At 37.4% G+C, this 20,260-nt stretch overlaps 2 protein-coding genes across 2 annotated transcripts; both read right to left on the reverse strand.

Moving 5' to 3' along the window:
- Positions 1-1,850: 1,850 nt before the first annotated feature.
- LOC103992173 (uncharacterized) lies at positions 1,851-14,566 on the reverse strand. The gene is made up of 9 exons (XM_009411778.3): positions 14,064-14,566; positions 13,867-13,986; positions 13,107-13,186; positions 11,155-11,579; positions 9,085-9,260; positions 6,906-6,991; positions 4,984-5,117; positions 2,701-3,003; positions 1,851-2,191 (listed from the first exon to the last, which is right to left on the reverse strand). The coding sequence occupies exons 1-9, from the start codon at positions 14,505-14,507 to the stop codon at positions 2,001-2,003; spliced, it is 1,959 nt and encodes a 652-aa protein (XP_009410053.2). The 5' UTR covers positions 14,508-14,566; the 3' UTR covers positions 1,851-2,000.
- A 357-nt stretch (positions 14,567-14,923) lies between these two features.
- Positions 14,924-17,574, reverse strand: LOC135642456 (O-fucosyltransferase 24-like). The gene is made up of 6 exons (XM_065158619.1): positions 16,783-17,574; positions 16,520-16,688; positions 16,042-16,131; positions 15,685-15,968; positions 15,331-15,589; positions 14,924-15,258 (listed from the first exon to the last, which is right to left on the reverse strand). The coding sequence occupies exons 1-6, from the start codon at positions 17,262-17,264 to the stop codon at positions 15,013-15,015; spliced, it is 1,530 nt and encodes a 509-aa protein (XP_065014691.1). The 5' UTR covers positions 17,265-17,574; the 3' UTR covers positions 14,924-15,012.
- Positions 17,575-20,260: the final 2,686 nt, after the last annotated feature.

Raw genomic sequence — 20,260 nt, forward strand, 5'->3', positions numbered from 1 at the left:
ACTTTATTGCAAAATGAATTCCTCCTTCACTATGTTTTATTGCAACGAAGTTTTTAAACAGATATTATTTTACCGTTGTACTATTTCACCCCCCCCCCCCTCTTAGTGTCAGGCCCATTTCTAACATTACCTTGATGATAACGAGACCATTGACTATGCTTAATAGGTGCAATAAGGAAGTGATGAAAATAATTCATAAGACTTCTTTCTAAAATTATCCAATCGAAATTATTTTTCAACCCCTCTTCGTCATCAGAATTACTTATTCCATGATTACCAATATATGAAATTATAAAATGAAATTAAAAAATTATCAATGATAATTTTAAAAGAATATAAATAAAAATATATTTATGCTTAAAGCAACATTCTTATGGCTTTAGATTTTCTACATGTATAATAAATATTTAATAAGAGGATGGGCCTTACAGAATAGTAAGATTGCTCCTTTATGACCCGGGAAACTAGGGTATCGAGTCATGAAAACAATTTTTTTAAATATTTAAAGATAAAACTATATACATTGACCTTTTGCACATGCGGGGGGGAGAGCCTCATGCACTATATACACTCTTCATAATAAGCTAATAAGCATTTGATGACATGATTAATTCTTATTTAAAGCCAAAATAATTAGTGTTGATAACTAAATCAAACATTATCTAAATATAATAAATATGGAGAAAATAAAAAACCTTGTGATACTAAAAAATAAAAAATAATAAAATAGAAAGCCAATGGTATATTGTCTATCTGTGTTGTATTGAAAGTTTTTCTAAAAATCTTAAATCATTTTAACAAGTGCTTCTATGCAATGTATTATTATTTTTATTTTTATTCCAAAAGCATATTAGGAAATTATTTTTCTGAACCAAATTTTCTCCATATATTGTGGACCATATAGAAGCTCAGATGTCAAAAAATATTATATGGATCCATTGGATTTTAGTATAAATTAAAAAAGGAGAAAAAAAAAATCACTGTTCAAATATTAAAAAATTTAGAAAAATATCAAAATAATCCCTAAAATAGGAAACTAGTGACATATGTCCATCTATTCAAAGTTTTTTAAAAATTTTCAAATCATTTTGAATAGTACATCTCCGCGATGCACTATTTTCTATTTTTCTTTAAAAACAATGCATTGCATATTAGAATTTTTTTTTTCTAGACCAAGTTTTCTCCATATATTGTGGACATTTATATACGCTCAGATGTTAGAAAACATTGCACGGATGTATTATCTTTTGGTAGAAATTAAAAAAAAAAGAGAAAATAGGTGAAATTTTTGAAAAAATAACACAAAAAATTTCTAAAATGAAAAACCAATGACAAGGGGAAGTTCAATCTTGTATTGGTCTAACATGTGGAAAGGTATGTGCCGTTGCGTCTCGAATAGTGGGTGACACATGAACCAAATGGTTAACTATAAGGCATCTTGATCGTCATGACTATATAATTGTCAAAATTTCTATAATCCTAACCCATATGAAATATTATCATCTATAATCCTAACCCATATGCCTAATTGTGAAGCCTCTCTAGCACTTATGTTGATGCATTTGATACTGAACTAAATGAAAGGAAGCAACAAAAATTTGAAGAAGCAAATCTTTGTAAAACAGAAAATGTTAAAACAAGCTTAACCTTAGTTGAGTTAAATTGTAGTTGACCTTTTTATCCCGACCCGAGAATTGGTCATAACGTAAAAGAAAAGATGAGAAACAATCTTATTATCATAGAAAACTTTATTAGAAATATTATTCAGTTGACATGTATATAAACGTTTAGCTTAATGCTACAGCATATGTTTTGACATGCACAATCCATGTCATCCAGGAAGACAAATGTAACAATAACCACAGGAATAGTCAGCACAGGCATCTATTGAACATAGCTGCGGCAGCAAATTATAAACGCTACAAATTCCATTGAGAAAGAATAAACCACAATAGAGATTTTTCCCACCCAAAGGATTAAATTCTGCATAAAATCCTTCCTTACAAGGTACTAAGTGCAGTCAAATTTTCATGTAACCTCGTAGATTTCTCCATGTGTGCTTGCAAGAACGAGACCTGAACAATATTTACCTCGTTTGTCAGGCTGCATAAAGCAGCTTTGACGTACTCAAAATTTGGGCCATAAATATGAGATGCACATGCTGCTTTAGTGGCAAGGAGTTTCCGGTCACCTGTTGCAACAATGGAATGCTTAGATATGGCACAGGAAACATGGATAATACAAAAATTACAACTAGACTGCAACCTAGAAGGATCCAGGTTGTGTTTTGTTAGATGGTAAAGGGTCATCTCTCTTGGAAAAGATGGCTACAAAAGTAAAAAAAACACTAATGGAAAACAACAAACATATAAACGTGTATCCTGGACATGCATCACACCATACATCTGTAAATGGCATTTTGTTATTTTTCATGAAGGTGGAAGTAACTATCAAGGAACAGGAGGGTGGAATAAGATTACAGATTACGAATCATGCTATCATGATTGCCTCTGACAATCATGATATCTCTCTCTGTATTCTGGAATCGAATCAGGTTACAGATTACGAAATTAATCAACTCCCACAAAACTGGACCGCCAGAAGTATATAAGCCCTCCAATTTTGTGTTTCTTACTCGTATGTTCATTCACAGGAGAAGAAAAACACCTAAATTGATTAGGAGTTAATTGGACAACTTACTGTATTGCATATCTTGGAGATAAGCATTCTTGCTGAAGTGGCGTGTTATCCACCATCTACAACGAACCTTCCATGATTCTCTTGCTTGACCCTCGGTAAAAACTCTAGGAATTTTATTAGAAGATATGATAGCAGCTGAACCTCCTTGTCCATTTGCTGATACACGGTCTTCATAATCGGCTACCGAGGAAGTAAGAATCTTGAGGAAGCACGAAGCAAACTCTTCCCATACGCCAGACCTCCCATCAGTAGCATCCAGATGCAAAGTTATCATCTCGAGGAGAGGTACAGTATCATAATTACCTAAAAGAAGTGAGAAAACAGAACGGCGTAGGTTAAAAACATCTTGACTGTCATTGCACCACATACTGATATTCAATAAGACCAATCAGTTAATATCATAACAAATCATTTTTAATACTCAGAACCGGGCAATCAGCACATATATTCATAAGGAGAATGAAGTAACTAGTTGTTCAATATATAGTTAGTTAGCAATCCATTAATCTGTTAGGAGGTCTGGGAATTGTCGCCCATATGTCACCACAAAGTGAAGCAGCACCAAGAAAATTCAAAAATTTTCAAACACAGACAAATACACACATGCATATATGTGTAAACACAAGTGAATACATGTGGAAACTATATACAAACATGTAGACATATATAAAGTATATCCAAATGTACATTTCTTGTATATGAATAATATGCACAAACAGTAAAAGTTTAATAATGTGCATCACATAAATGTGTAAATATGAACTTACAACAGGTCAGACCCAGCCATACCCACCTCTTTCAAGACTTGCCTCGTTTTCCTTTGCTTTCCAGCTTCCCTGATATGTCACAAAAATTTTAGAAAATTACAGGGTCTGCCTTGATGATCCTCCTCCTGGACCCACACATCATTCACCCACTCATTCCTATCATCTAACTGACCAAATTCTCCTACCTGTCAGCCTCCCTTCCCTCTTCTCCTTGAGATGTGAAGCTCTATTGCATCTTAAACAAGATTCAGATATAAGTAGCTGTAGGCCTGCTATAGCCACTACTAATCTCCTAAATTAAAGCCAACACAAGTAAACAACATTCCGACATTTTCCTATATGTGTTACTCAAGACATCCAACTCCTATACGCAAACCAACTTCCCCCCAGCCAGAAACAAATACCACCATCATAAGCAAGCAACACTACAGAAATTGCCACTCTTTGACTCAATATAAATCGACATAGGCATATTTACACCTATGCAGATGCTCCAAAGTTGGTGTCTAGCCAAGGCAAATTTAGGCATACGGTGGACAAACTTCATCACCTTTGAGGTGACTTATTGGTAAAAATAAATACCTTCTCTGCTGCAATTGTGCTCATCCTACGAAAAAACAACTCTCAGAAGTTTCCTACATTCGGAAGTCTTACCAATAAAGTAAAAAGGACAAGCTATGACAGTAGGAACCTATATTAATTCCCAAGCACAAAAACCTGAAATACGAAAAAAAGGAGAAACCATGGTTTGCAATTCCAATTAGATCTAGTTGGTACAGATTATAACCTATTTTAACACAAGAAATTATAAGTCAATCATTTCAGCTTGAAATCAACTGATTCAGACTGATCGATTACTATAATGGACGAAGAAGGACAAGAAGAGGACAAAAGAGTAATAGGAACCTTGAAGCAACTGCTGCCAGCTATCGTTCCAACTGCATGTCATTGAGGATGATAAGATGTGGGAAGAAGTACGTAGCAAGACAAAAAGATATACAACCCAATTATGAGTGTAAGAAACACTTGATATACTATAGCACTGACCAATCTAGCCATCTCTTCTGTTTTACTACCACCTCCTTCCGCCATTGCAGCCCATCACATCTTCCAGGTACTTGCTCCAATGATTGCTACAACATGCTGCAAGCCATCATTGTCGATGGCTACGATTATTGTGAGATCTCAATGGGAGACCTGTAGGGTTCCCACTTTGTCACTTTTTCCTCACTTCAAATTCGTCACTTAAAATTCCATAAATATCTGACTGGTTTACATATTTTTCCTATTTGCAGGCTGCTCTGGAAGTCCATACTTTGGCATATAAGCAAAATCTTACTAGAATATATCAACATCTTATGTCAATTTCAAAGTAATGGAAAATAATTAGTCATTTTGAAAAACAACAACGATACAAGAAGGCATAAAAGACAGCAAGAAAAGCTACGTAGCTACAACTTACGTAAACTATGAAACTCAGCACATATCAAAGATAATACTTATGATTAGGCCATACCACTTCTATGCATTTTAATTAGCCTTTCAAGTGACAGGTTACACGAAGGGTCCCTTGTCAAAGCATCCTCATAGCATCTATGAATAGCAGTTAATTGACTGCTCTGAAAAGCCTCCAAAATTCTAGCCCTCAATCTGAAGGAGAAATGGCAAGTTTAACACAAACAAAAGATAAATTAAAATTTCAAGCAATTAGTGCACCTGAAGTAAACGAATAATCAATAAAAAGACAGAGCACCGTAAGAAAATCTGGAAGCCCTATAAAAAGTCAAAAGGAATGAAAAAATCAACTATAATAACAAACTGAACAATATCATAAGATGTTCATTTGAAACTAAACTACAAGAAACATAAACAAATCTAAACTAGGCCCCACGTGATTCTAGGTCCAGATAAGGCCCTACATATGAATCTAAAACAGGCTAGGTCCCACACTGGGCCCACCATAAATGTTGACAATCTTTCACATTCTTTGTCAAATAAAAAGGCCACCCACATCATCACATCCATTCAAAATCATAAAACCAACCAAGCACACATCGACCTTAATCCATGACAAAGTTTAACAATAATTCAAAGGAAATAAAAAAGTGAGACGGCTGTGATAATTTCCAAATGGGACAGAGTAGAGTCATAAACTAGGTAAAGAGATCTACCTTGGCAAATAAAACTAAATAAGAAATAAAAGAACATTAGCAGAAGTTGCAGATCTTTTAAGTTCAAAGAAGGATGATTCATAAGAAAAGAGTATACAGTTTAAACCAAGGTCTGCCGTATCGAACCGTGCCGCCCGGTATGGGCGGTACGTACCGGTTCGACAGGGCAGCAGTACATGGACCGCCCGGTACCGGTCCGCACTGTACCACTACTACAGTAGTTCTGTAGCAGTGTACCGAACACTGTAGCATCGGTACACCATACCATACCGGTACTGAACCCGGGTCAAAACACCGGTACGATACGGTACGGCAGACCTTGATTTAAACAAATGCAAAAAGAAGCCATTCACCAGTGCCTTGAGAGAAATTGGAGGCAGGAATTAAATGAATAAATTAACAAGGTCAAAATCCATTTAACTATTATCAAGGATATTGTAAAATGAAGACAGGAGAATAAAGAAAGATATACAAGGAGACTACATAAAAGAATAGAAGATAAAAGACAGTGATAGAGACACAAATGGAGTGAGAAAGGAGAATAGAAGATGGGTAAGGCAATATCATTGAACAAATATGGAAGTATTCACCTCGAGATATTGTTGACGGTGGAAAGAAAGAAAGCAAAAAGATTATCCTTGAATAGATATAACGACAGCCACTGGAAAAAAAAAGATTAATTTCCTCCTCTGTTCCATTCTCAGTTATAATGTGTTATCATACAATTTTGAAAGAAAAATTGACAACAATTTGAAACAATTATCCTCAGTTCCATGATATGATAATCATACTGGTTAAATTTAGCATGATGAACCCCAGAGGATGTGAAAGCACTAAGCACAGACCGTGGCTACAGAAATCTTTTGTTTGGATGCTGCACTAACTTAGGTGTTTAAGAAACAGAAAATGAAAAAGAATCCTATTTCACAATATTACAATTACCTTAACCAGAGTAACTTGGAAACTAAACATTGCCAGAAAGTTATGCACATTAAGTAGCTCCAAATGTTATGTGTAGTGTCTTGTGCCTTTATTAATGAAGAGAAAAAAAGGAAGTTTTCCCCCCTGATTTTGCAGCTACTTATTGCCATCACTGATGCTAAATACATAAGAGCTGTTAGTAGGCTTGGTGAAAAATATAGCTAATTAAGTGAACTAGTCTATAGGATGAACAACGATGTTACTGTAAAAGTTTGACCCTAGATATTAATAAATGGGCATTGTAAAGATCTAAAAAGAACACCCGAAATCACTCAGCTGAAGAAACCTGAAAGGAAGTGCACCGCTGAAATTCTGGCAAGAATTCTCCAGCTCCATTAATGCATCGTCAACACGATCACCAAGCAGAAGTAGCTGGCAGTAAAGAAATATCAGCTAGAGTGAGCATATCCAAAAAAAGACCAAAATGATACCCTGATTTAAATATGCTTTTTACAATGCTAGTCCAAGTAAATATGTAAATAATTATTAAGTAATGCTAGTGAAGCACACCAAAACAGAACAGACATGAACAATTGACTCAATGATGACATGTTCAGCACAATTGTGTTCACTGTTTTGAGACAACATAATTTTGATAATGAGAAACAAATTGTTATGAAGCATATTCTATTCAGAATCAATACAGTGAAACACAACTCCTGCAACGTCACTTCCTTGGGATGCAAAGCTGACAAAATAATATACTGCTACTAAGTAATACTTTAATCAGAACAGCCAACCTAAATAGCACTCAACTGTAAATACATGCACGTCAATTAAGGGAAAAACTCTCATTTCATTGCAAAGAAGTAATGAAAATGAATCCTAGAGATGATATTAAAGATGAATGCAGCTGTCCTACAGAACACATTTACTTCCTTAAAAATGACAATAACAAGTGTCACTCTATTAAGTTCATTTCATACAAAAGAACAGATCTAAAGACCACGTCGGTGAAAAGGGACTTGATGGCTTAACAATTTCTGTATATCAAGTTCTTGTTGTTGAAAGAACGTTAGTTTGGATGGTGTACTAAAGTTGAATCAGATGACCATCAGATGAGGTCAAAAGAAATTTCTTCACTGCTGTAACAAACTTATTTTAACAATCTTCATGCATTCCTTAAAGTGCATAGACTATGAGAAAAAAAAAAGAACTCTCACAACTCACTAAGATAAAACACATTCTAGAAAATCTCACATGCTCAATCATCTTAAGATGACTTTAATCTGTTCCCTTTTCAAGTAAAGGTGTGCTAGAGGGATCTTGCAGTTAAATAATCAAACTTATGCCAAGTGAAAATTAAAGTTGGTGTTTTAAGTTAGCAAACCAACAATTCTTACAAATTTTGATCTCTATGATAAAGGGCTGACTCAACCACTAAATGCATATGATTTATTTATAATAATGGAAAAGAAGTGGAAAATTTTAGAAGCATGTTCCTAGGCCTCGATATTCTTCCTGGGACCTGATAGCTAAAAATTGTTGTTACATATCCAAGTGAAAAATATGGTAGCTGCTTTGCAGGCCACATATCACTACTCCACCGGACATCATTATGGAAACTCCATAAAGTTATGCAGCTTGTATATATAGTCAATCGTGCAAAAACCCCACCTCTAGCTAACATCAGAAAACTCAACCAATTCAACCATATGAATGCAACTGGGTAGTAATATGAAGGCTCGGATAAGCAAGATGACATCACGACCAACAACACCAAGTCTGATATCCAAATACAACCATTTCTAGAAGCTATCCTCTCTCCACTGATTCATCTCACACCACCTGTAACTCATTGCCACCAGCCAATAAAACTTCTCCACCTCTGCCTACTCCACTCTCATTCTCCACCTTTCCTCCCCTTTTTCTTCTCCTCCACCCCCTTCTTGGTGTCAACCGAAATGCCAACATACCTTATGTCAGTATGCCAATATGTAATTGATCCGTACTGACACAGCCAGGAATCCTTGTGGATCTGGTATCGAGATTTAAAACTGTGATTGTAAGCACCTCCATCAGTTCTTATTCTACAAAATCTTCTTACCGTTTCCTCATTTAATAATGACAAATGGAAATCGAGAATTTAATTTATTTTATATTTTCATGAATTTGCTAAAGGCATAGATTGATTAATGAATCAATAATTAAGCTAAAATACCAGATGGAATTGATTGATACTTTTTTTGTGGTAGGTACATCACATCCAGGCAGAAGTTAGATGTAGTAACAGAATTGTGTACTTATTATTTTTAAATAGTTTAAAACAATCTTATTTTGCCTTGTTTAATAATCAAAGGAACCAAAAGTACAGAACATGAAATATTAAACATGTTGACTTATGTCCAAATACTTGAGGTCAGTTAGCAACAACTGTCGATACATGAGAAATAGACATTATGGTTCAATTTTATATAAAAAGAATTATCTGCTGGTCCTCACAAATATAATGTTGAACAAGATACCTGTACAAGAGGCAGTATGGCTGCCAATAATGGAGGTGTAGAGTGAAGAGCAAGCCTCAAATGTTTCACTGCATCGTTATAATACTGATTGACCAACCTTCTGTATGAGCATATAATATGCTCCAGATCCCCAGTCAAATGATCCAATTGTACAGGCAGCAAACATTTTTCCAATCCTTTCAAACATAAACAATACTGCAGTGAGTCATGACCACAACCTTTTCTTCTGAGGCCCAGACAGGCAACTTGTAGTTAGCACAAATTCATGTCAATATATCAAAATAGAACTAAACAAGAACTTCAAAAAGATTAGTATCCTGTGATACATTTAAAAGTTTTGCAAAAGAAATTTACCTCACAACCAATGGCATGAAGCCAATGGGAAGCAACAACCATATCAGCATAGGTAGAAATCTATGTTCAAGCAAAATAAATTGCCAATAAAAGTTTAATGTGGTCATATCATAAATATAGTTCATCTCGTGGCCAATAAAGAATGTTTGCCAATATTTAAACCCTATATAGTTTAAGTTCATGTGCTCCTCATATGTTTTCTTTCCTCATACTTATGTTACACTCTAGGCCACTGGTGATAAAATTTGATCTGATTGCATGTTTCTTGTGCAATTTCTCGTTTAAAACCTCAAGCTTTAGCTGTCTACTCACTTCCCAGTCCTGCATCATTCGTTTAGTAAAATGAAACTACAACTGGATTAATCTAACATGACCTGCGCAAGCTCCATGGTTAAGTATGGTTGCCCCAACATCTGCCATTAAAGTTGAGAAAAAGAAATTATTCATTGATCAGTTTGTTCTGATTGAGTTGCAAGATGCTTCTCATGAAACAGTGGATATGAGTTACCTAACTAGTCTTGTGATGGAGGTTCTTTTCATAATTTTAGCTACTGATGACATGTCTATATTTTCATGATTTGTGGATTACTATAATACTAAGATGCATTTCATTATGCAGTTAGGCACAATTCTGGTCAGTAGTGGGTCATCAATTAGATCGAAAGTGAGCTATTGTACAATGTAAGATTGCTCTTCTGTGACCAAGGTGACCAAGATTTGAGTTGTGATTCATGCACTGGTTCGCCCTTTTAGTGTATCACTAGATGAGAAATCCCTCTAAGCCAAAATTTCATTTATATAAATTTCTGCAACCTTTTGGTGTAAGTAAAATGTCTGATCACTAATAGCTTCTAACCTTAGAAGCATGATATAGTGGAACTTGTATCTTTATTCTTACTACAAATGTCAAAGAGTCAGTAGGCTGTGAGTTCATAAGATTCCCATGGATGCATTAGTTAAACGCTCTCGCGCCACACACATTTTGCAGCCCTGCTTGAACTAAAACAACCACAGCCCATTTGAACTTATAAGAAAGAAGACAACAACATGGAGGCTACACAATGACCTTCCCTGTTAGGTTCAAACTTCAAACAACAGACATTTCTTATCCAGGTTTTCGAAAAAGAGAAAACTGAAGAGAAGACAGCTTGTTACATGCGATTAAGGCCCTTAAACTGATAAAAAAGAAAGAATAACCCAAAATATCACAGGATAAAAAGAATAATCACAGTCATGTATTACACCCTTCAGCTTAAGTGCTCTAGCACTCCTAAATAAAGACCGCATATACTTAGTGATTAACCGGATCAACCATGAGATCCTACAAATTGTGGTCTTATATATGCCTAAACAAGTTCAAAATGAACCCTACGTACTGCAAACCCAGAAGTAAATATGGAAAAGAAAGATCAACCCAAGATTTAGAATAAGACCATTCCATAAACTTGCTTCTGAATGAATCAATGGTAAGACCAAATGTGCCCCAGGAACAACAATAATGAGCTGATCACATCCATATGAATCTTTATTGTATACTTTTAATTCAGCTTGTTAGTTATTGGGAAATATAAATTTTCAAATATAAAAACGTCATCATTCCATTGTAAACATAATAAAAATTATGCATCCACTTAAAAGGAAATACAAGCTTAATCTATAGCTACAAAGAAGACAAGTAATGAAGCATAACTTGTAACTGAGTGTAGAGGAACTAACCATGTGCAAGAAAAATAGAACAGTTTAAGGAGTGTGGACGAGGGTTAAAAGGTTGGTCATCATTCATTTCAGATCCACTTGGGTGGAGTTCAGAAGCTCGAAAAGCATCATCAATTTCTTTTTTCACCTCAATTTTCAAGTCAAAATTTTTTTTTTCATTGCCAACTGAGCTTTGGGAAGCAACTCTGGCAGAATAATTGGCATCTTCAGTATTAATGGCATTATGCCCATTTGAACTTGCAAAAATTTCAGGTCCTTCAGAACCATCACAAGAGGTTGCATCAAGAGCCTCTGATGCCATCTGTAGGTCAAAATCTTTTATTTTCATGCCTTCTGGGAGACCAGAATACCACATGTGATACAGTATTAACCCATGGATCAGGTTCACAATTGGTTCACTTGCAGAATCATGATATTGAACAAGACTGAAGAAAAAAAACATAATTTTAGTGAAATAGGATAATAATATATAAACAAAAGATAGACCCTTTTATTTGTTTACCCAACAAACTATTAAAAAAGTTAACCAATTATTGGAATTCACCTTTCCCATGAACTCAACGGGAAAGAAAATAGTTGATTATTTAATATTGTGTGAACTCTTACATACAATGAAAACAGTTAAAAGGAGTAACTACAAAATTAAAATTAATTATTGTTAAATTTGACTGTGGCATTTTCTGGTAGGAACTTCACAACAAACTGAATGCTACCGAAAGCTGCAACTCACATCAAATCATAGGATAAATTAATGGACAAGTTATTGTGATCTATAACTTAGGACCTTCATTGCTCCACAATGCCTACAGAAGTACTTCTATTTCACCTTGATAAATAGCCACAACAAGGTTTTCAATTCACAGCAAAGGAGCACCAACACAGTACGTATAGACTTACATGGATTAACATATGTTCCACTCCAACTAGCATGAGCTTTGTGCCAGACCATCACTGTATTGGTAGACACTGGCATGATGAGGAACTATACCAATATTAAGTCAATATGGCATATGCCAATCTGCATAGAGTCACAACAGCACATACACCTTTCAAGCTATGAATTTCTAAAACATGAGATACAATGGTGGTTCTGTTATATGATGAATAGGTACTAGCCTACTAGGTACTACCATCTAAGCCAAACACTTAAAACACTACTTACTATCACTTAAACTCTGACCAATCTAATCAATAACACAACCCTAGCTTTAGAACAACCATTAAGATATGATTATTCATGAATGTCATCATCCGAGCTCCCACATGGACCAAACCCAACACTTTACTGAGAAACTGCTGCCCCTGCAGCCGAAAACAGCCTATACACTAATCACCATCATCAGGCACACTGATGTGGACTATTCAAACTGGGCTATCACAATCTCCGCCTACATTTCTAACATTCTCATCAGATCCACACACATATCATAGACATGAATCACCAGCATCTGAATGTTATAGCCCACCACATCGTTGCCATCCTCTGCAGTGTTTTAAGATCCTGACATGGTCCACATACTGCAGGTGGTTGTTGCTCTGACATTGTGTGTCAAGGGCCAAAATATGCCAAGGCCCCAACTAAGGTTACTCAGAAGGTTTTCTTTCAGTTGGTAGCAACTCATATACTATTCAAAGTAATTAGACATGACATGGGACTAATCAAATTTCTGTATCATAATAAATCTATATAAGCATACACATATAGAAACTAATATGTTCTGATCAATACATAATCATATCTTTGTCATATAGTACAACAAGAAACTGATTGCCAAGAAAGGACAAAAGAAAAGATGCTTCATTCTTGAAAAGTACAGCATCAACAAAATCAATGTCTTGGTCATAGATAACATAACTCATAATGCATGCATAAAAAGAGGTTAATTAGTTGATAGTTAGATAATATAGTTTCGATGTAAAAGATTGTGTATCATATCTGAGAAGATACATACAATTTTGTAGTATTGAATGCCTCTTCAATGTTCCCATGTGAAAGATAGAATAGAGCTAATTCCAGCTGGATGGAGTACCTCTGTTCGACAATAAGAAGACAGAGAGATCAACCACAAAAATACAAGTTATTGTTATGCAGTAAAATCACAATCAGTATTGAGCTATGGAATTATTAAGAATGAAGAAATGTCATAAGCAGCATACTAAAGGTTTAATCGTGTCAAATAGCAAAAGTAATTATTGAATAGCATATATCATGATAATAGCATAATAAATTTACAACATCGGATTGGTAGATGATAGACACCCATTGCTGTAAGAAACAAAGACAGCACGTGAAAAGATAACATAAACATGAAAAACTTCAAAGAAAGAGGATCTAAATCTGGTACTGTGGAAGAAAATTGACAAACTATAAACATTATATGATAAACAAAAGTAAGACTAACACCAAATACTTTTGAATTTCAAAGGACCAGATTTACTTTCAAGGCCAGAAGTTAAAAGAGTAAAGCCGGTACATGGAAAGCAAAAGATCAGCTCAATTATAAAGCTCGACACAGCACAAATCCAGGTGGAACTCGACCATTCAGCTTTCATAATTATTTTGTTCGTGACGAGCCTTCTAATATACATCAGCCAGACGAGATATATTCCAAACAAATTAACCACTATGATGGCATCAAACATGTTTATGTTCCTCAATGAATTCCCTAAGAAACCGAAAGTGCAAAAATCTCACTGACGGATAGCTGATACCTTCTTGGAGCACTTTTTCGTCCACACGAGCTTACTCATCCAAACCTCGTACATCTTTTTGATCTTGGTCTGGTAATTGCCCCCCTTTCCTCCAAGACGTCTCTGAATCTCCATTGCGACCTGCCAACAAACGCGTCCAGTGCATCATGCAAAGAGCAGTACCACAGACAGCAGATCGACTTCTGTGCAACGCTCACCAAGAAGTTCCTCCGATCCTCCAACAGGGTGCTGGCACGAGGTGTCCCCTTCAAGAGGGCGCTCAAGGTGCCGCTGGCTTCCTTCCAGCTGTGCGCCCTAGCGAGGCGGTCCAAGAGGCGGCTCAACCTGTGCCTGTTCTGAGACAGCAAGGGTTTTGGGCCTAACCGCCCGACAGCGCGGCGCCGCTTCCAAGGCCGAGTCATCAGCAGCTGCTCCGAGGCCTTCTCCGCAGCTAAGCTATCGATCCTCTCCGCCGGCCCTCTCTCCACCTCCTCCTCCTCCTCCTCTGGTTGTGGTTGGTATTTGTAATGGTTGTTGTTATTATCGCCATCACCGAATTCTTCCGCATCTACTTCCTCCTCCACCTTAACCCTCCGGACTACTTCCTCCTCCACCTTAATCCTCGCGCCGACGTAAGCAGAGGCGCTCCCGGAAATCGCCATGTGTTCACGAGCTCCTTGAATCGAGGAGTCGCGCGCTGCTCAATCGGGACGCTCCGTGGTTTTCGTTAAATAGGGCAAAGGAGGAGTCACCTACGGGCGGTTTCTTGCAAGCTGTTAAACCAGCCGGTCGAGGAGGTCCGGTTCGACTCGGTCGGATTCAATTAATTCAAGGATAATACGGATTGAATCAATTAAATTAAGCTCCATAATACTTAAAATTAAATTCATACAAATAAAAAAATATATATAATTTATTCTGACTAAATGGACAATATTTTCTTCTACTAGTTCTAATTTGTTTCCTCATTTGAGTAGTCTAAATCTGAGCAATATGTTGGCTAGATTAGATTAATAAGAAACACACTGCATCAACTTAAGAACACAAAAAGGTCATTGACACGAAGTCAACAAATACCTCAGTAAAAGAACCACTTTACAATTTTACTTGTATATTTATATAACCATTCAAGCCATACAAAAAACTAATGGATATGTGATCGAAAAGCTAATTGGAAGCCGAGACATTACTACTCCTTCCTCCACTACACATGCAATACGGTGTAGGAAACGCAATCACATCGATCTTAGATTGATTTTTCATGATCGATGATAGATCAGTAGATTCTCTATGTATATGCTGTATCCGATTCCTCATCTCTGCATCAGTTAAGCTCCCATCAAGGAATAACTGCACTAATAACTTCTTCTTTGGCTTAATGTTCTTTCCGCTGCCAATGAAAGTTCGATGCCCCTATCAAAATCAAAAGGAAATATTTATAGCAGTAATATTAAGCATTAGACACCACTGAGAGACAAGACCAACCTGTAACGAACGTGCCATATTCCCCCCATGGCTTGCCAAGAACACTCTACTTCTGAGACAAACTATGTAATCTAGTGCTGCCATAATGGATGGTTTATCCTTAATTCCATCTAGTTCTTGAGGATTTGCGAGGTCCCATTTGTTGAACAAGTTTGGGTACTGAGACTCGAGTGGTTGCAATGCTTTTACTCCTCCAAATGGCTCACCACCAGCCCAGTAAATTCTTATATTTCTTGGTGCACCAAGTCCTTTGAGCAACCTGAACAAAGACAAAAACATTAAACTTAGGATGGATGGATCTGTTAACATGATGGATATGAATGAGAACAAATGACAAGCAGTCTTGAAGTCGACCTGGATATCTCATTGGCGTTCAGGGGGCAAAGACCTGCATGAGAACGCTCTTGAGCAGTGAGCTTGGAACGTGAAGTCAGGAGATGTGGTTTGGAAGAACGTATTCTTTCTATTGCAAGGTCTGCTTCGATACCCAATCCTGAGTGACACCCTGTCCTCACCCACACATCCTTCTCTAGACGAAGGTGCAAGGCCAAGAAGGGTCCTTCTTCCTCCATTCTCTCAACAAAACTATTCGCCAGTGACTCGATCCATGGCTTGAATCTTAAAGCCTCAAAAGCCACCTGCACGGTACAGTGAGTGATCAATTACTCGAGTCATGTCACTGCGGCTATAGTGACCACGATATGAAACCACCTTGCACCGAAGCTTTTGTAGATCGACACTGAGATGCTTTGCGAGCCTGGAGTCAAATGCTCGGAGAAGCAAGACGGTGTCGCGGTCAAGCTGTACAAACCAGTCATGGATGCAATGCAAGTTAGACACTCATTTCATTTATATTGCATTACGTGTTTGCATATGGTTTTGCATGTTATGGAATACGTAGATGTATAATAAGTGTACACACGGATAGATATATTATGAAGCGCAATGATACACATGCAATAAGTATCTTATAGCTGCAAATGTCAAACCTTTTTCTCAGATCAAGGAGTGAAAAAAGGACAAACTTATAGCTAATTATCTAAGCATCTTCGTCTTCAAGTCCTCTCGAAGAAAAAACAAATAAATTAAAGGACTAAAAGGAACTCATATCATATAATTAAACGAGTCATTCGTATTCTACTTCACTTAGAATAGTAATACCTTCTGCTAAGGGTTAATGGTGACACACCTTGCTCGAGTAATTACTCCGAATCCAGCCCTCGTCGGCATTGAACGGCATCGACGGCGCCCTAACTCGCCGTTTTCTTATGTGCGTCGCCGGCAACGACGAGACCACCACCACATCATCCTTCAACGTCTTCTTGAAACGCTCAACATCAAATATATCACCAAATTCACTGCGCTACAAAAGGCATCCCCAAAGCATTAGCTCTTCGTGCGTGTCAACTCAGACAAGGGGAAGCCAATCTGCAGAACCGACCACGCACGGACCTGTCGTCACCCCAAACTTGGTTGACCTGAAACACCGGGACGACGAGCACCGCCTCCAGGATCCTGGCGACCACCACGGCGTCGATGATCTGGTTTCGCTGCTGGTTCAGCCCTCCCGAGACCACCACCAGCATGTACTTCCCCGAGATCGACGCATGGCGGTGCGGCTCGCTGTAGTTGGTGCACGGCACGAGCTGCGGCACCTCCGACTGCGCCCATTTCCAGAACTCGTCTACGGGTCCCCGTCGGGGCCTCCAGCTCAGCCTGACATGGTGGAGGTGAGGAGAGCAGGAGATGGGGAGGGAGGGGTGGAGCTGGGATATACTGAGCAGTGCCCAGAAGGCCAGAAAGGGAAGCAAGCAGCGGCCGGCACGGAGAGGAGAGGGGAGGAGGAGCTTGTAGATTGATGCTCCGGGTGATCTTAGAAATGGTTTGAGGGATAAGGGCTTCCGTGTGACGGAGATGTAGGTGTGGGGGGGCATGGCTTGGAGTTGTGCTCAGCCGTTACAGGTTGAGACTTTATACACTGAAACGGATGCCTATAATCCAACGGAAGGAGATTTGATAGCTTGCACTCAGGTTCTTATACCATTGGAAGACAACAAAAGAAACGGGAAGAAGAAGAAGAAGAAGAGAGGCTGAGGGTCGGTGTCTTTGAGGAAGAGGGATTCATTAAAGTTGCTACTAGTTCTATAATAACATGTATCTGTGCTGGTAATTTTTTATGTTCTGGTTTCAAATTGATGTCTTAAGCTCTCTCTCTCTCTTCTTTTATGCGTTTGACCTTGACTTGATTAGCAGGGGAAGGTAGCAACTGTGGCCTTTGATCAAAGTTGAGATGAATCTGGGGAGAAGAAAACAAAAGCTTATTGTTAAAGGGTTGCATGATCTTGCATTATCATTCATTGTAGTGAACCCACATTTGCTGATCCTTGTGCACAAGATAAGTCCTATAAATGAAGGAGAGGATCCAAAGAATTTGATATCAGAGACTTCAAACACAGGAGACAGAGAAAAGTTGAGATTCTTTTATCGAGTGTCAGAACCGTGGCATGTGAATTTCCATCCTTCATGTGTCAGAGTCAAAATAATGGCATCAGCATCAATTTGTCAACATTATTAATATCAACCATGCAATAATTTCTCGCATCATATTATTGTTAGAATAGCCACATTTTGACAGCTATCCACATTAATGGGATCACACTACGGGATCCATTGTGCCGATGACATTGGTGCTCCACTCGTCTCTACGCTGAATGAATAGTGACTCATTCAATAATATTTATGGTATCGTAAAAAATAATCTCTAAATGAAATGATTCTAAAGTATTCTCATCCTCGAGTCTTTAAATGAAACAACGACGCACCATTACGGAGGAAGACAAAGCTTCATCTTTTAATGTCGTAAGGTCAATGAGTGATGCAGATTTGATCTCTAATGGAGCCACTAAAACGTGGGATCTTCTAAACAAAGTAATGTGGCAGCGAAACATACGGGGCTTCCTGTCCTCGCCACCGATGTGGTTCTCTTAAATGCTTGTCGAACGTGGTGGACACTCACTTCTAAGTTGTAGGTGGATGATTTAGGCATAAACTCGCGGATAGATATATGCCTCAAAATGTGCTCCTTGTGTCAGAAGCTTCATAAGACCCACCAAATATATGGCCGAGAAGTAAGAAAAGGACGTACACCAATCACCAACAACAGTTTCTTCGAAGCTAAGACAAGAATAGAACAAGCATTCGGTAGCCCAAATTATACAGTGGAAGTGATGAACTAAAGTTTTACTTTCTTTTATTTTTTTTCTTTTTATAATTCATGAACATCAATCAACTTTGATCAATAAAAACTTTTTTTTCGTCAATAAATTTTAATCAAAACAGGTCCAAATTTGATGATGTGACTGAAATATTAGTCATGATTTTTCTATATTGGTGATGTGACAGGATTGACATGGTCAACACGTCCACTCCATGAGACATGATAGACCAGCCAACCTTGTGTGGTGTATCTTCCACCAAAAGTTCTTGTTAACAAACAAGACTCATTCTATACCTAAATTATGGTTTCACCGAAGAGTAAAAAACATTTTCTCTACATATTTCGACATTTCATAACACTATGATGGTTAATGGGAGGAATGACAAGTTTAGAATTGTTGGAAAACTCACGTGTTATAGTCGAGGAGTCAGCATGATTTGATTCATGGGTTGATGTCTGAAGTTTTTAATGCTCGGGAGTGCGTCTCTCGGTCGATTGGAGGAAGTGTCGAGACCGAGCTGGATTAGAGATCGGGATGGCCACGTCTCTAGTGCGGGATTGAGTTGGCTCGGGGGTGGCTGTGTTCCTGCACACAAACCTGAGTCAAGAGATTTCCGACTTGGGCCCCTCGTAGATTAAGTCAGTGGTTTTTCTCTTTTTTTCTCGCCCTTGGTCAGATGTCGGTCGGGGGCTTTTATACTATTGTTTGATGATCAATCGTACATGGATTTGATATAGCGATTGACCCTCTCCGAGTGATGAGTTCGTACCTTTGTGCGACCGACATTCGGTATGCGCGGAACGATGCCATGTGGCACCGTCTCGAACTTTTCGGAACGGGACTTACCAAGAGGACGTCTTCTTGTACAGGCTTAAGCTCGACATGGGAGGGAGGTGACCCTTGTGCGGAATATGCAGGGGTGTGACGTGGTGTGAATTATGACGTGATCGAGATCCAAAATATGTCTTATCAATGATCGATAGATTTACCAAAATCATATCGGGGTTGTCTCACTGTGCCATCGATCCTTATTTTAGACGATACACCGGTGAGGGAGAATGAGAAAATACATCAAGTTGACAAAAACCTAATGAAAATGGCAATGTTTTCTTCTTTTTCTCATACCTATAATAAAATAAAATCTAAATAACCTTGAGAAAAAAAAATTGTTATTTTTGAAACAAATAAATAATTAAAAGTAATTTACTATCTTAGAAAAACTCAAACAGTTTAATTAATGAGCTAACCAATTTGATTCTTGATTTTTCTGATCCGATCGGTCATATAGGTTTAGATTTATAACTCTAATAAAGAGTATGCCTTCACGAATCAACATCTCAATGGCACCAAAAGGATTATTGTTAGATCAATTTGGTTGAGGTTATATTATTTTTGGTGGGTGTTCAAATCGGTTCCAATCGAATCAAATTAAAATTTGATTTAATTAGGTTAAAATAAGATATATTTGAATCGAAATTGTTTCATACCTACCTAATTGAATTAGTTCAAAAATAGATTAATCAATTTATCATTTTTAATAATTTAAAATTATATATTTAATTAAATTGAATTAAAATATCGATCTAATTAAACCGACATAATAAGATTTATGAAATGAAACCCACGTCATTTATGAAATTATAAAATTAAAATTGAGTTAACATTATTACTAGAGCCTTTGGACCGATTTAATTAAATCGATCGAACTAATT

The sequence above is a fragment of the Musa acuminata genome, chromosome BXJ3-7 (assembly GCF_036884655.1).
Source record: "Musa acuminata AAA Group cultivar baxijiao chromosome BXJ3-7, Cavendish_Baxijiao_AAA, whole genome shotgun sequence".
Classification (NCBI taxonomy): domain Eukaryota; kingdom Viridiplantae; phylum Streptophyta; class Magnoliopsida; order Zingiberales; family Musaceae; genus Musa; species Musa acuminata.

Excerpts from the sequence above, each read along its gene's own strand:
- LOC103992173 (XM_009411778.3), bottom strand. The coding sequence starts at position 14,507 with ATGGCGATTTCCGGGAGCGCCTCTGCTTACGTCGGCGCGAGGATTAAG. Across the intron at positions 11,580-13,106 it reads GCATTCAATACTACAAAATT|TCTTGTTCAATATCATGATT; the intron begins GTATGTATCTTC and ends TTTTTTCTTCAG. Across the intron at positions 5,118-6,905 it reads AGCGGTGCACTTCCTTTCAG|ATTGAGGGCTAGAATTTTGG; the intron begins GTTTCTTCAGCT and ends TTTCTCCTTCAG.
- LOC135642456 (XM_065158619.1), bottom strand. The coding sequence starts at position 17,264 with ATGCCCCCCCACACCTACATCTCCGTCACACGGAAGCCCTTATCCCTC. Across the intron at positions 16,689-16,782 it reads CAAGTTTGGGGTGACGACAG|TGAATTTGGTGATATATTTG; the intron begins GTCCGTGCGTGG and ends TTTGTAGCGCAG. Across the intron at positions 15,590-15,684 it reads AACGCCAATGAGATATCCAG|GTTGCTCAAAGGACTTGGTG; the intron begins GTCGACTTCAAG and ends GTCTTTGTTCAG.